At 38.2% G+C, this 14,424-nt stretch overlaps 1 protein-coding gene across 2 annotated transcripts in view; it reads left to right on the top strand.

Annotated features, from left to right (window-relative positions):
- bmp1a (bone morphogenetic protein 1a) overlaps positions 1-14,424 on the top strand; it is a 436,202-nt gene that overhangs the window by 325,770 nt on the left and 96,008 nt on the right. For both annotated transcript variants that reach the window (XM_028806048.2, XM_028806058.2), the window contains exons 10-11: positions 5,159-5,275; positions 8,571-8,716. In XM_028806048.2, the coding sequence (XP_028661881.1) occupies positions 5,159-5,275; positions 8,571-8,716 (263 nt within the window). The remainder of the gene's footprint in view (positions 1-5,158; positions 5,276-8,570; positions 8,717-14,424) is intronic.

Here is a 14,424-nt window from a genome sequence, read left to right as displayed (position 1 = left end):
CTTGACCCTCTTCAGTTTGCATACCACTCAAACAGGTCAACTGAAGATGCCATATGCTCTGCCCTTCACCTCTCCCTGACACATCTAGATAAAAAAGACACATATGTCAGGATGCTATTCATAGACTTTAGCTCCGCCTTCAACACAATCATCCATCAAAAGCTGGTTGTAAAACTGAGCAGGTTGGGCCTGAACACCACCCTCTGCAATTGGATCCTGGACTTCTTTACAGAGAGACCCCAGTCAGTTCGGACGGGCTGCAACACTTCTAGCATCATCACACTGAGCACTGGAGCGCCACAGGGCTGCGTGCTTAGTCCACTGCTCTTCACCCTGCTGACTCACAACTGCACAGCCACGCACAACACCAACCACATCATCAAGTTTGCGGATGATACAACGGTGCTGGGACTGATAAGCAGGGATGATGAAACAGCATACAGAGATGAGGTGGAACAGCTGTCTGTATGGTGTGAAGACAACAATCTATTTCTCAATGTCGACAAGACAAAAGAGATAATCGTGGACTTCAGAAAATCACATCCTGCCCACATCCCACTCAGCATCAACGGTTTAGATGTGGAGACTGTTAGAAGTACCAAGTTCCTCAGTGTGCCCATAACTGAGGAACTTACGTGGACGCATAACACCTCATCACTAATCAAGAAAGCCCAGCAGAGACAGTACTTCCTGAGGCGGCTGAAGCGAGCAAGTCTTCCCCCTTCCATCCTCACCATGTTCTACAGAGGCACCATTATGAGTGTTCTGACTAGCTGCATCACTGTCTGGTATGGTAACTGCAACATATCCGACCGCAAGCACCTGCAAAGGATAGTGAAGACAGCAGAGAACATTATTGGGGTGCCTCTTCCTTCACTACAGGACATATTTTACAAGCGCAGTGTCTGCAAGGCCTGCAGCATTGAGCAGGATCCCTTACACCCCTCACATGGACTTTTCACACTTCTGCCATCCAAGAGAAGATATTGCAGCATCAAAGCCAGATCTGCCAGGCTGCAGGATAGTTTTTACCCCCAAGCTGTCAGACTCCTTAACACCATGCTGCCCCCTGGGATCTTCCACACTGCCTCAACCATCTCTAAAAACAGAACTTTTATACATGTGAGCCACTTCCCTGCAAAGATGAGTGTGCATGGAGAAAAGAACTGAAAATCTCATACTGACCTTTAAGTATTTTGACACTCTTGATATCCTTCTGCTGTGAAACATTCTGACCTGTCACTGTTTACACATGTCTTAAACAACTATTATCATACACTGATAATTTCTGTATTATCTGTATCTATTATTTGTTTATTATTTATTTATTTATTATATTACATATCTATTGACTATATTTATGTATCTAGATTGCAAATACCATACATTGCATCAATGTTCATGCTTACTACACGTCAATATTGCTGCTACTTCTTTGCCTTGTCTTTGCACAATGTCTTGTCTTGTTTGTGTTTTAATTTTAAATTTTAATTTTAATTCTATTTTTAATTTATTATTTGCACTTCATGTTGTTACACTGTGGACCCTGAGCTTCGCAATTTTGTCTATCTGTATACTTGTATATGGTTGAGATGACAATAAAGTTCGCTTTGGCTTTGAAACAGTGGAGCACTACAAGGATCAGCCCTGTCCACTTTTTGCTACACTCTGTACACCTCTGACAATAAATATAACAGCTGGTCATGTGGCTTACAGAAATTCTTATATGACTCTGCACTAATGGGGTGTATTAATAAAGGGAATGAGACAGAGTGAAGGAGTTAGGTGGAGAACTTTGTTTCTTGGTACAAAAAGAATTGTCTGCAACTTACCATCAGCTGGAACCAAGGAACTGGTTATTGAATTTTACCACACTATATAGCCTCTATGTCCAGTCACTATTTAAGGAGGTGGTACACTGTAACAAGTACTTGGTGGCATCTGTCTGTCTGTCTGTCTGTCTGTCTGTCTGTCTGTCTGTCTGTCTGTCTGTCTGTCTATCAATTCGTCCGTCTGCCTGTCAGTCACTATAAGAGTTTCTGTATAGAGTAAAATTACAACAGTAAAGGCATACCAAAAATTAAAATAATTCCTACCTATCATACCTAAAGTTTTGGTGCTGTTGAAAAAAAGGTCCAAAAAATCTCATTACTAAGATTTGATGCATCACAATTCACAAATGCAGGTTCTGCTATTTTATTTCCTTTCTTTTCTCTATAGTTATGCTATTGTTAAATACTCAGTTGTTGATGGTGTACCATAACTTGATATGGGGCCTACATATGCCATGCAAGTTTTTTGCATGAATTACAAACATTTTAGAGTGCATACATCATAAAAGAGTTTGTTTTTAAATTCATCCATTCATTTTCTATACTCCTTACTCAGTTCATAATCATGGAAGTTTCGTCAACCTTAACTTTTGTATCATTTGGGCTAAATAAATTGTCCTTGCCTGAACAATCGACCTTTTTGACTGAGGCTGTTTATGTATGTTTTCAATTTCTTTGAGTGGAAAAAGAAAATGTCAAAAAGCTTCTTCACATCATCCTTTATATGCTGTATTTTTTGGGAAAGTTTGATTTGTGTTCTACAGCTCAATTGTGAGAGAAGGAAGAACATGCAAAAACACAAACACTATTAATTTTGGCACACATGCAGCCAGTTCCAATGTTCTTCTCACTATTGAATTGAAGCATGTTGTTTTGTTTAATGAATTCCCGCTTGAAGTGAACTCCTTGGTCTTAAACCAGTGAAAACTACCATTTAAAATTGAGCGCAGTGATTAACCCAAGTTAAATATACAGGTAGACATCGACTTACGTGCACAATTGGTTCCGATTTACCAGTTGTAAGTAGATCTGGACGTAAGACGTACCGGTATATGTATTCAAATTTGCCTGTATGTATAGTCCTGTATAGTAAGTTCCTTAAGTCATATTGCTTGTTTTATATCCTTTTTATCATAATTCTTAGCACATTGTGTGGATTTTCTATCTTTTTTTTCTGTTATTTCTTTTTATTATTTTGGTTTGTTATTACTGTTGCTCTCATGGATGCCGAACCTTTAAAAGCTTCATGAATTCTTCATCCTTCACCATTATGTGCCTCCCCTAGTGTTCATTATTTTAATTCTGAGAGGAAGAATTGTACAGATTGAGTTCGAGCACTCATAATCTTCTATTTAAACATTTCAGCCTGTGGTGGCATTATCCCTACATAGCAGTTTGTATGAAGCGGCACATCGTGAGTCACAACGCAGAAACTGGATCCAAAGCCAGACTGCCGCAGTACAGCATATGCAGCGAGGTTACAATGGGATAACTTAAAGTCACATGTGATTGCATTTGCTTTCTTTCTTCCCTCATACTACTTAATCACCTTCATTTTTGTGTCAAGACCAATTGCCTTTTTCCCTATAACTGTAAGACAAATGTAACTGAACATAGTCAAAACTGCTGCAGGTAATATACTGAGATCAAGATGAATGAGTCACAGCCTAGGGAGCTAGTGTGGCAAAAACTGTCATTTGTCAGTGAGTTGCAGTAGCAGTCGTAAATCAAATGGTCATAAGATAAACAGGTCGTAAGTCAATGACTACCTGTACTGCAAATCATTGCGTTAGACATACAGTATATAGGAAAGGCTTAGGAGTATATTCTTCACTGTTTAAAATAGGCATTTTTCATATAATTAATGATAACACAGACATGGTTATGTTGCACATGTGCCAGAAAGTCTCCATGCATATCTGAAACATGCATAGTTGATAAACTTTGGATAAAAAATCTTTTATTATCAGCATTATTCCTGATTCTTTAATTTTTATACAACATTGTTTCCTCTTTTACAAGATGGAGTTGACATCCTTTCTCTGCAAAACGAGTCTGTGTAAAAGTCACAGTCAACAAAGCTGTCAAAAAAAAAGGATTTTAACTTCTTACTACTTGTTACTACTTGTTTTAAATGTTTGTCAATCACACTAGATGAGTAAACTAACACTGAGAACGTTATGAAAGTAACCATATTACAGCAGGAAAAAATTACACAGGAAAAGTATTATTGCTGCTCGTTCCAGATATTCTATGATTCCAGAAAAAGATAATACTAGAATTCCTAAACCAAGTTTGTTTTTGTTTTTTTTTTTTAAGTCAGCAGTCCCATGGTACTGTAAATACCTCAGGGCAATGATTAGAAGTGCTTTTCCAGATACAACTGTTGGAGAGGTTGAAATTGTTGCCACATTTTTTTCAAAATTAATATAAATGTCTCTGTAGTCTTCACTCATTTGAGTTATATTTTATTATTGACAAATGTAAAATTAAATAAGTTTTGTGTGTTGTGACAAATTGTCTTGTTCTGAATTAACAAGTAAAATGGTATTTTCCCTTGTTAGTATGTAATATGAGGGTCATCCTGCTAAGGGGCCTAATAAGAACAAAGGTTCTGGTAAGAAAGGACAGTGATCCAGCTGCACCAGATCCCAGGATGAAATAGAGGTGAGCAAAGGATCAGAGGTCCAAAGTAACTGACCATAATAGGAGAAAGTCACAAGATGGTGCAGTCTGTGTTGGTGTGTCTCAGGTCACAGCTATCATTTGAATAGGCTAGATGGATGTATTGAAAGAGACTATGCTGTTAGTTATTTTTAGAAACAGACTGACACTTTGCCAGACTCATATTTTGATAACTTTATATCATATTTGTTCACTGATTAGCTATTGTAAATAGCAAAAATTGTTTTAAATAAAGTACCATAAAGAGTATGGTAGGGTAGTTCAAGTTTTTGCACTAATTAGATGAAAAGCTTTAATGTAACAGCAGAAAAATATTTATACTCAAGCAAGGATAGCTTTAAATTAAGCAAATGTATACTACCCAAAGTCTTGATTTGATTTGTTCCTTTCAATTGAATATTTTACATTTAATAATATATTGTTTGTGTGATTATTTATATATGTATAAAAAAAGCGAGAACAGCAGCAAAAGACTGTATAGGTTTATCTTGCATTCTGATGGAATGTCCATAACAAGCATCAACAGATCATTTAATTAGGTCATAAGTGTTTCCATATCAAACTGTGACAGTTTCATAATTAAAATGCTGAATTTAAGCAGAAGAATGCCATTCCTTATTCAATAATCTAATGTGTTACAGGACGGTTCTGTGGAGATAAACTGCCTGAGCCCATAATTTCAACTGACAGCCGCCTATGGATTGAGTTTCGCAGCAGCAGTAATTGGGTGGGAAAGGGGTTTTCTGCAGTGTATGAAGGTAAGTATCATTTTATTCAGCAGGATTAGAAATATGCATAACAAACTCTGTTTATTTAAACACTTGAAAGTATGAATTTACTTCCATTCAAAAAGAAAATAAACTGAATTGTCTTTTGGCCAAGCATTTTTAAAATAGTTGACATGGAAACAATTAATTCTATCTTTCAACTTGTTGAAGCATTGGCATGTTAAGCTGTATGTTTTTTTTAGCTTTGCTGTGATTTATTAAATGCAATACTTAGCAGCTCATTTTTGATATAATGATTTTTTGTGCCAGAGTCAACAATTCAAAAGGTTGCCAAACATTTCATGATTTCCCAGACTTCCATATAATTTGAGGTGCAGAATTATCACCTCCCCAATTTACTCACAAGCCAATCAGAGCCACTCCCATTTCAAATTGTTAATATTAAGCATGTTCAGTATTTATAACTGTAAATCCATAGTGTGGCAGGGAGATGAGCTTTTTAACAGTAACATCATGTGCGAAAATCTGAGAGATGAGAGATAAATGGGAGAACCTAAATAAACATGACAGTGAAAAAGTCATGTTTTTGTTTGTGAGAAATGCAATGAGGTTCTAGTCTGGAGATTCAGTACTGTGTGAATTGTGAGGTAAATCAGTGAGTGTGACAGATCTGTGAGTATTAATCCAATCTAAAACATCCCTTTCCCTGTCTTTGGCAAAAAAAGATAACTCCATAAAACTAAAATAAAGAATTTCACTTGACATACCTGTGGAAGCATGGAGGTGTTTAGGAGAGATGGCAGTGAAGTTTTTAACCAGATTCTTTAATGGAATCTTGGAAAGTGACAGGATGCTTGAGGAGTGAAGAAGAACTGTACTGGTGCCAATATTTAGGAATAAGGGGGATGTGCAGAGCTGTAGTAACTACAGGGGGATAAAATTGATGAGCCACAGCATGAAGTTATGGGACAGAGTAGTGGAAGCTAGGTTAAGAAGTGAGGTGATGATTAGTGAGCAGCAGTATAGTTTCATGCCAAGAAAGAGCACCACAGATGCGTTGTTTGCTCTGAGGATGTTGATGGAGAAGTTTAGAGAAGGCCAGAAGGAGTTACATTTCTTCTTTGTGGACCTGGAGAAAGCCTATGACAGGGTGCCTCGAGAGGAGCTGTGGTATTGTATAAGGAAGTCAGGAGTAGCAGAGAAGTACGTAAGAATTGTACAGGATATGTACGAGGGAAGTGTGACCGTGGTGAGGTCTGCGGTAGGAGTGACGGATGCATTCAAGGTGAAGGTGGGATTATATCAGGGATCGGCTCTGAGCCCTTTCTTATTTGCAATGGTGATGGACAGGTTGACAGACCAGATTAGACAGGAGTCCCCGTAGAATATGATGTTTGTTGATGACATTCTGATCTGTAGCGATAGTAGGGAGCAGGTTGAGGAGACCCTGGAGAGATATGCTCTAGAGAGGAGAGGAATGAAGGTCAGTAGGAACAAGACAGAATACATGTGTGTAAATGAGAGGGAGGTCAGTAGAATGGTGAGGATGCAAGGAGTAGAGTTGGCGAAGGTTGATGAGTTTAAATACTTGGGATAAACTGTACAGACTAATGGGGATTGTGGAGGAGAGGTGAAAAAGAGAGTGTAGGCAGGGTGGAATGGGTGGAGAAGAGTGACAGGAGTAATTTGTGACAGACGGGTATCAGCAAGAGTGAAAGGGAAGGTCTACAGGACGGTAGTGAGACCAGCTATGTTATATGGGTTGGAGACAGTGGCACTGACCAGAAAGCAGGAGATAGAGCTGGAGGTAGCAGAGTTAAAGATGCTAAGTTTTGCACTGGGTGTGACGAGGATGGACAGGATTAGAAATGAGTACATTAGAGGGTCAGCTCAAGATAGACTGTTGGGAGACAAAGTCAGAGAGGCAAGATTGCATTGGTTTGGACATGTGCAGAGGAGAGATGTTGAGTATATTGGGAGAAGTATATTAAGGATAGAGCTGCCAGGCAATTTTAGCATCTCTAACTCTGCTACCTCCAGCTCTGTCTCCTGCTTTCTGGTCAGTGCCAGTAACATCCATAGCATTAACTTATTGAAATAAAAAAGGAAGACCTTGATTATGATGAAAGTCTTGGAAAATACCTAAATGTTCACAGTCTCATTTCTCAAGACTGTACAAGAGAAAATTGGTCAATGGTGTCAAAATTATTATGACTATTCCAATGTTGTAAAAGCAAAGGGTACATAATGTTTAAAATAATAGTCCAGAAATGTTATCTTAGGCAGTATATGAAACCTATCAGTTTAATACCTGTTTTTAAAAAGGTATATAGCTATTATCAGTGCAGGTCCTATATTTTTTTGAGCCCTAGGCCAAGCTTATTAGTGCGGCAACCGACTGTTCAGTAGCTAACCCATGTGGCTGGGTCCCGTCCCCCCCCAGCCCCTTATGATCTGCACTTTAGGCAGATAATTATTACATAATTCACCTTAATGCTGGTGCCAGCCCTGGCTATTATATCGAGAACATTAAAATGGAAATTTTTCTATTTTTATTTTGCTTATTTATTTTCTATTAGTAATTACTTGGTGTTTAACATAAATATGTTATTTTACACAGGTTTAGGGTTTTGAAATAAAATGATGTCCTGAGCATTACTTTCTTAAAATGTTTTGATTAATCATAGGTTATGTCCATCAGCGTTTATTATGCATTAGCTTTATTTCATATTTGATTTGCTATACTGCCTAATTTGCTAGAATTGCCAATCAACTTTAGTCTTTGGCTGAATTTCGTATAATTCTAAGTTAGCTTTTTGCATAAGGCATTGGGAGGCTGAAGACTTTCAGAGTTCCACCATATGTTACACAGGAACCAACCCATTTATTGTAGGGCTCACCCAACATGCATGCAAATTTTCAGTCAACTCAATGACCACATAATTAGGATGTTTGAGACAATAGCCAATTAAAATCATTGATGACAATGAGAGAACTTAAAAATTTTGCCAGGGTAATTTCTGATGACTTTTAATTATTCTACTTGTTACCTAAGTGTAGAGATGCGTTACTCACCTAAAATTGGTTTGACATAAAATGAAAACTGTAGGAAAAGTAAATTAAAAATGCTTAGTCCTTTGATCACCAGTTGTGGATGCTTAAGTTTTGCATTGCAGCTCTTTATTTCCTAGCAACTCAGTTTCTCTTTTATGGATTTCATTCATTTTCAATAATAATATTTAATGTCTTTATATGCACATCATCTGTTTTATTAAGTCACATTACTGTCTTATCTTTTTTATTATGTTAACTCATTGTCTTGTAGCAATTTGTGGAGGTGAAGTCAGGCGAGACAATGGGCAGATCCAGTCCCCAAACTATCCTGATGATTACCGACCCAGCAAAGTATGCATCTGGAAGATCTCTGTTTCAGAAGGCTTTCATGTTGGTCTTACCTTCCAGTCATTTGAGGTATATTTCTATTAAATAAAGTTTTGTGTCATTCTGTTTGCTTTATTGCTAGGACTGTAATAGTTCTTTTTGAACATTTTCAATATTTAAATCTATTCTATTGTCCTGTCTTGTTGCACTGCTGTACCTGAGCCTGGGAATGGCAATATCTACTAGTTTACTGCTACGTGATTCCTATTGAACTAGTAATTTTGACTACTAATAATCATAATGATTAGCAAATTTTGTCATTGTAACAACCTTTGAGGAACATTCTTTAAAAAATACTATGCTGTTAATTATAATATCCTTTATAGAGATGTAAACAAGTACAGGTTAAGTGGCACCTAATATTCTTACTCAGCAGTTGTCTATAACACCCTGCCTTTGGCATTCAACATTTATTTCTCTTGTCTTTGTATATAGTGCTTCACTTATGAGCTCTTAATTATTTTTCTTTCATTTCAACCAGGCTCTCATCCACCTTTATCTTTAAAGAAGCCTGCACTGTCGTTATGACAATGTAATCTAATTTTGACTTTTTCTGATGATTGATTTTTTTCTTTATGTTTAAGAAGTAGCAAAAAAAAAAGAATGTGTCACATAATTAAACAAGTAGCCGAAAGAATGTTCAAATGTGTTATTGCGGTTCAGATTTTTAAATTTGAGGACTGCCTCTTTTGCAGTCTGTTGTGCAGTGTGTGTGTATATATGTATGGAGATATATATATATATATATATATATATATATATATATATATATATATATATAGTGGCGGATGGTCTGGATACTTGCCCAGCCGGGACACTGCTACGCTAGAAGGACCGGGGGAGCCATCCTATTCAGTGGGTTACCTTCCCTGGACCGCTGGATGGCAGCCCCCCTGGGTTGCAGCGGTGCCTCTGACTCCCGCAGGGCTTCATGGGAGTTGGAGTTGGTTACAGCCCTGTTGGGATCTGAGGGTGCCACTACGGGATGTTGCAACAGCTGCTGAGCCCTCTTGGATGGGTTTTCCGCCACACACCTTTATAATGTGTGTATGTATATGTGTGTGTGTATATATACATACATATATATATATATATATATATATATATATATATATATATATATATATATATATATATATATATATATATATACACATATACAGTGCATCTGGAAAGTATTCACAGCGCATCACTTTTTCCACATTTTGTTATGTTACAGCCTTATTCCAAAATGGATTAAAGTCATTTTTTTCGCAGAATTCTATACACAACACCCCATAATGACAACATGAAAAAAGTTTACTTGAGGTTTTTGCAAATTTATTAAAAATAAAAAAATTGAGAAAGCACATGTACATAAGTATTCACAGCCTTTGCCATGAAGCTCAAAATTGAGCTCAGGTGCATCCTGTTTCCCCTGATCATCCTTGAGATGTTTCTGCAGCTTCATTGGAGTCCACCTATGGTAAATTCAGTTGATTAGACATGATTTGGAAAGGCACACACCTGTCTATATAAGGTCCCACAGTTGACAGTTCATGTCAGAGCACAGACCAAGCATGAAGTCAAAGGAATTGTCTATAGACTTCCGAGACAGGATTGTCTTGAGGCACAAATCTGGGGAAGGTTACAGAAAAATGTCTGCTGCTTTGAAGGTCCCAATGAGCACAGTGGCCTCCATCATCCGTAAGGGGAAGAAGTTCAAAACCACCAGGACTCTTCCTAGAGCTGGCTGGCCATCTAAACTGAGCGATCGGGGGAGGAGGGCCTTAGTCAGGGAGGTGACCAAGAACCTGATGGTCACTCTGTCAGAGCTCCAGAGGTCCTCTGTGGATAGAGGAGAACCTTCCAGAAGGACAACCATCTCTGCAGCAATCCACCAATCAGGCCTGTATGGTAGAGTGGCCAGACGGAAGCCACTCCTTAGTAAAAGGCACATGGCAGCCCGCCTGGAGTTTGCCAAAAGGCACCTGAAGGACTCTCAGACCATGAGAAAGAAAATTCTCTGGTCTGATGAGACAAAGATTTAACTCTTTGGTGTGAATGCCAGGCGTCACGTTTGGAGGAGACCAGGCACCACTCATCACCAGGCCAATACCATCCCTACAGTGAAGCATGGTGGTGGCAGCATCATGCTATGGGGATGTTTTTCAGCGGCAGGGACTGGGAGACTAGTCAGGATAAAGGGAAAGATGACTGCAGCAATGTACAGAGACATCCTGGATGAAAACCTGCTCCAGAGCGCTCTTGACCTCAGACTGGGGCGACGGCTCATCTTTCAGCAGGACAATGACCCTAAGCACACAGCCAAGATATCAAAGGAGTGGCTTCAGGACAATTCTGTGAATGTCCTTGAGTGGCCCAGCCAGAGCCCAGACTTGAATCCGATTGAACATCTCTGGAGAGATCTTAAAATGGCTGTGCACCGATGCTTCCCATCCAACCTAATGGAGCTTGAGAGGTGCTGCTAAGAGGAATGGGTGAAACTGACCAAGGATAGGTGTGCCAAGCTTGTGGCATCATATTCAAAAAGACTTGAGGCTGTAATTGCTGCCAAAGGTGCATCGACAAAGTATTGAGCAAAGGCTGTGAATACTTATGTACATGTGATTTCTCAGTGTTTTTATTTTTAATAAATTAGCAAAAACCTCAAGTAAACTTTTTTCACGTTGTCATTATGGGGTGTTGTGTGTAGAACTCTGAGGAAAAAAATGAATTTAATCCATTTTGGAATAAGGCTGTAACATAACAAAATGTGGAAAAAGTGATGCGCTGTGAATACTTTCCGGATGCACTGTATAGTACACCCCCAAAATTTGCGGGGGTTACGTTCCTAGAGCACCCGCAAATTGTGAAAAGCCACAAATTTTGGATGTGGTTAAAAAAATGCCTATTTTCATATTTTAAACCCTAAATATGCCCCCAAAACACTTTAATTTCAAATATATTACCTAAAAATAAAGAATGTAAAGGTAAACCTGTATACTGTACTGCTATGTCTCCCACAGTACTAGAATGTAAAATACCGATGTTACCGCTATATGTACTGTAATTCTTGCAAGTGCGTTTTCATTGCCAGAAGCCTTAGAAGGTGCAGGGCGTTTCGATGGCATCTTGGGGCTTTAACCCTTAAATTGCCACATACTTGGGGGTTAATGCATCCCTGGACGCCAAATACTTTTTTTGCTGCACTTTAAGTAAACATCACAATTAACAAAGAAAAAGTGAAATTTTAATGAAACACTTTTTTTCATGCAAAGAGCATCACAATTACTGTAACACTGATCATTTTACACACTGCTAATGAACTGTAAAAACTATTTAAAAAACTACTGGAACAATATATACAAAGTGCAAATGACGCCATGGATGAAACTCAGTAAATCACTGAGCCAACTGAGCTTGAACTGGCTGCACGCAAACACACAAAGGTAAGTGCTGATGCTGGCAGGCTATAGTGCAGTGGCTCAATTGCAGCGACAGTGAGGCTGCAGTACTGCAGTGTGTCACGCTTGGGTCACAGAAACACAGGAGATTGTAGAGACAGGAACTTTATTCAAACACTTAAAACAAACATGTCTCTTTCAGAAGGAAAACAAGCTCAGTATGCAGTTAGTTATCTATTAAAGACTAGACAAACATCATAGGGGAGCACAACCCCCAACAGGAGCAGAGAATGTCTAGGGGAGGAGAGAGAAACAAAGCAATCAGCCAAAAAGGACAGGTGCTGTTCAGGCTTTTAAGTAAATGGAAAACACAAGAACACTCAGCTGGAGATGTATCACAGTCAATCAGCAGCAAGGAGAAATGAATAACGCTGTAGTGGTCTGCCGAGAAGACGATGATTTATTTATTGTTATGGTGGAGATTCCAGGGATGCACCCAGCCTTGACCCGACCTGCATGCACTCACTCACAAACAGAGACAAAAACAAAGCAAACCGGTAATCAAACAGCAAATAAAGAATGTAATGAAAACAAATGAAATAAGAAAACAACGATACCACCCCCGTTCCCCTTACGGCGATTACACGTTAAATACAACAAAGCACAAACAAAACACACACAGTAAATCATGAAAAAGTTCATGAAAACGGCAACGGATGAAATGTAATGATGAAAATAGATAGTCCAGACATCCACACGTTGAATGGGAATGTAAAGATAGTCCTACTGCTAGTTCCTGAAATGGTGAAGATGGGTTCAGGAGTGCTCTTTTCTTTTCAGGATGGCCATGAATCCACTTACAGTCCTCATGTACACAGGCAAACAGCAGACAATCCAGACACACGAAATGATCCAGGACAAAAGGAATAAGTACAGGTAACCCAACAGAAGGCAGACAGACAGGAACTTGAAACACAAATTACAAAAAAATTTTTTTTTTGCTTTTGGTCACCGGCCCCCTTTTTAAAAGCCGTGCTGACATAATTTGACCTCAACAGCTCCAGCACCCTCAGCAGAAGACCAATCAGATCCACTGCTGGGAGTTGCAGTTTCAAATTCTATTGGCTACTTTCACCATCCCAAGCTGCTGTTGTCTCTACAGTTGCTTCCTGTTCTCTCTACAGTACAGTATTGCCACAATAAAAGCCATAAAAATTGCAGAGGATATTTGCGGTTTCCACTAACAATTATTAGTTAGGTTCTAAGGAAAAATCTGTGAATGACTGAGGCCGCAAACTCTGAACCGTGACTTCGTGGGGGTCTACTGTGTGTGTGTATATATATATATATATATATATATATATATATATATGTGTGTGTATATATGTATGTATATGTATATATATGTATAAATATATGTATTTGCAGTTGGAGATCCACAAAGGGAGAAAAAACGAATCACGTATCATAAAATAGTTTTATTCCTGAGCTTTCAACCCCTATCAGAGGTCTTCATCAGAGGATAATGCTTAGACTTACAAGAATCAAAGGCAATATATAGCAAAACATGCAGACAGGATTGGGGGGGGGGGGGGGGGGGGGAGGTGACTAAGTCAGTATAATCAAGGTGGGGGGGGGGGTTGTATAGTTTAATGAATGTGTATATGTCCTTCTTAAGTTGGCATATGCTGGGTTTATGTCCAAGTGTCTGTTGATGGCGTTTTCATCTGATAGCCAAGACTCGGCCAACTCTCTGGCGCTTTTTGTACTGGCCTTAAATTTTACTTTTACGTTGTCCCAGTTGAATGTGTGTTCTGTCGATTTAGTATGTGCAACTGCAAATATGCAAACCATATCACAGACCTTCTCTTCCATATATATGTATATATATGTGTGTATATATATATATATATATATATATATATATATATATATATATATATATATATATATATATATATATATATATATATATATATTAGCAGCTGGAGATCCACAAAGGGAGAACAATGAATCACGTATCATAAAGTATATTTATATATATAATGTGTGTGTGTGTACTGTATCTGTGTGTATGTATATATACTTTATATTTGCTGTGTATAATTTCAACAATTGAAAGCTTTAAATGCAGAAGCTTTCTTATTAGTGCCTCATGATATATACAGCTGAGACATTTGCATTTGAACTTCTATCTAAGCTTTCAGTTTAAGATGACAGATTATTATATTTTGGCTAGACTTTGAATATATGGTTAATTACATCTGAAATAATAAAGGTTTCAATTTAGGTTTTTCAAACAAATTCTGGATATCTTAAATATGTCTGTATTTGTATTTTCAATTAGTCAAA

Source organism: Erpetoichthys calabaricus, chromosome 1 (genome assembly GCF_900747795.2).
Source record: "Erpetoichthys calabaricus chromosome 1, fErpCal1.3, whole genome shotgun sequence".
In the NCBI taxonomy this organism is placed as follows: Eukaryota; Metazoa; Chordata; class Cladistia; order Polypteriformes; family Polypteridae; genus Erpetoichthys; species Erpetoichthys calabaricus.
Note: the sequence above shows the minus strand (reverse complement) of the source record. Positions and strands in the feature narration are given on the sequence as shown.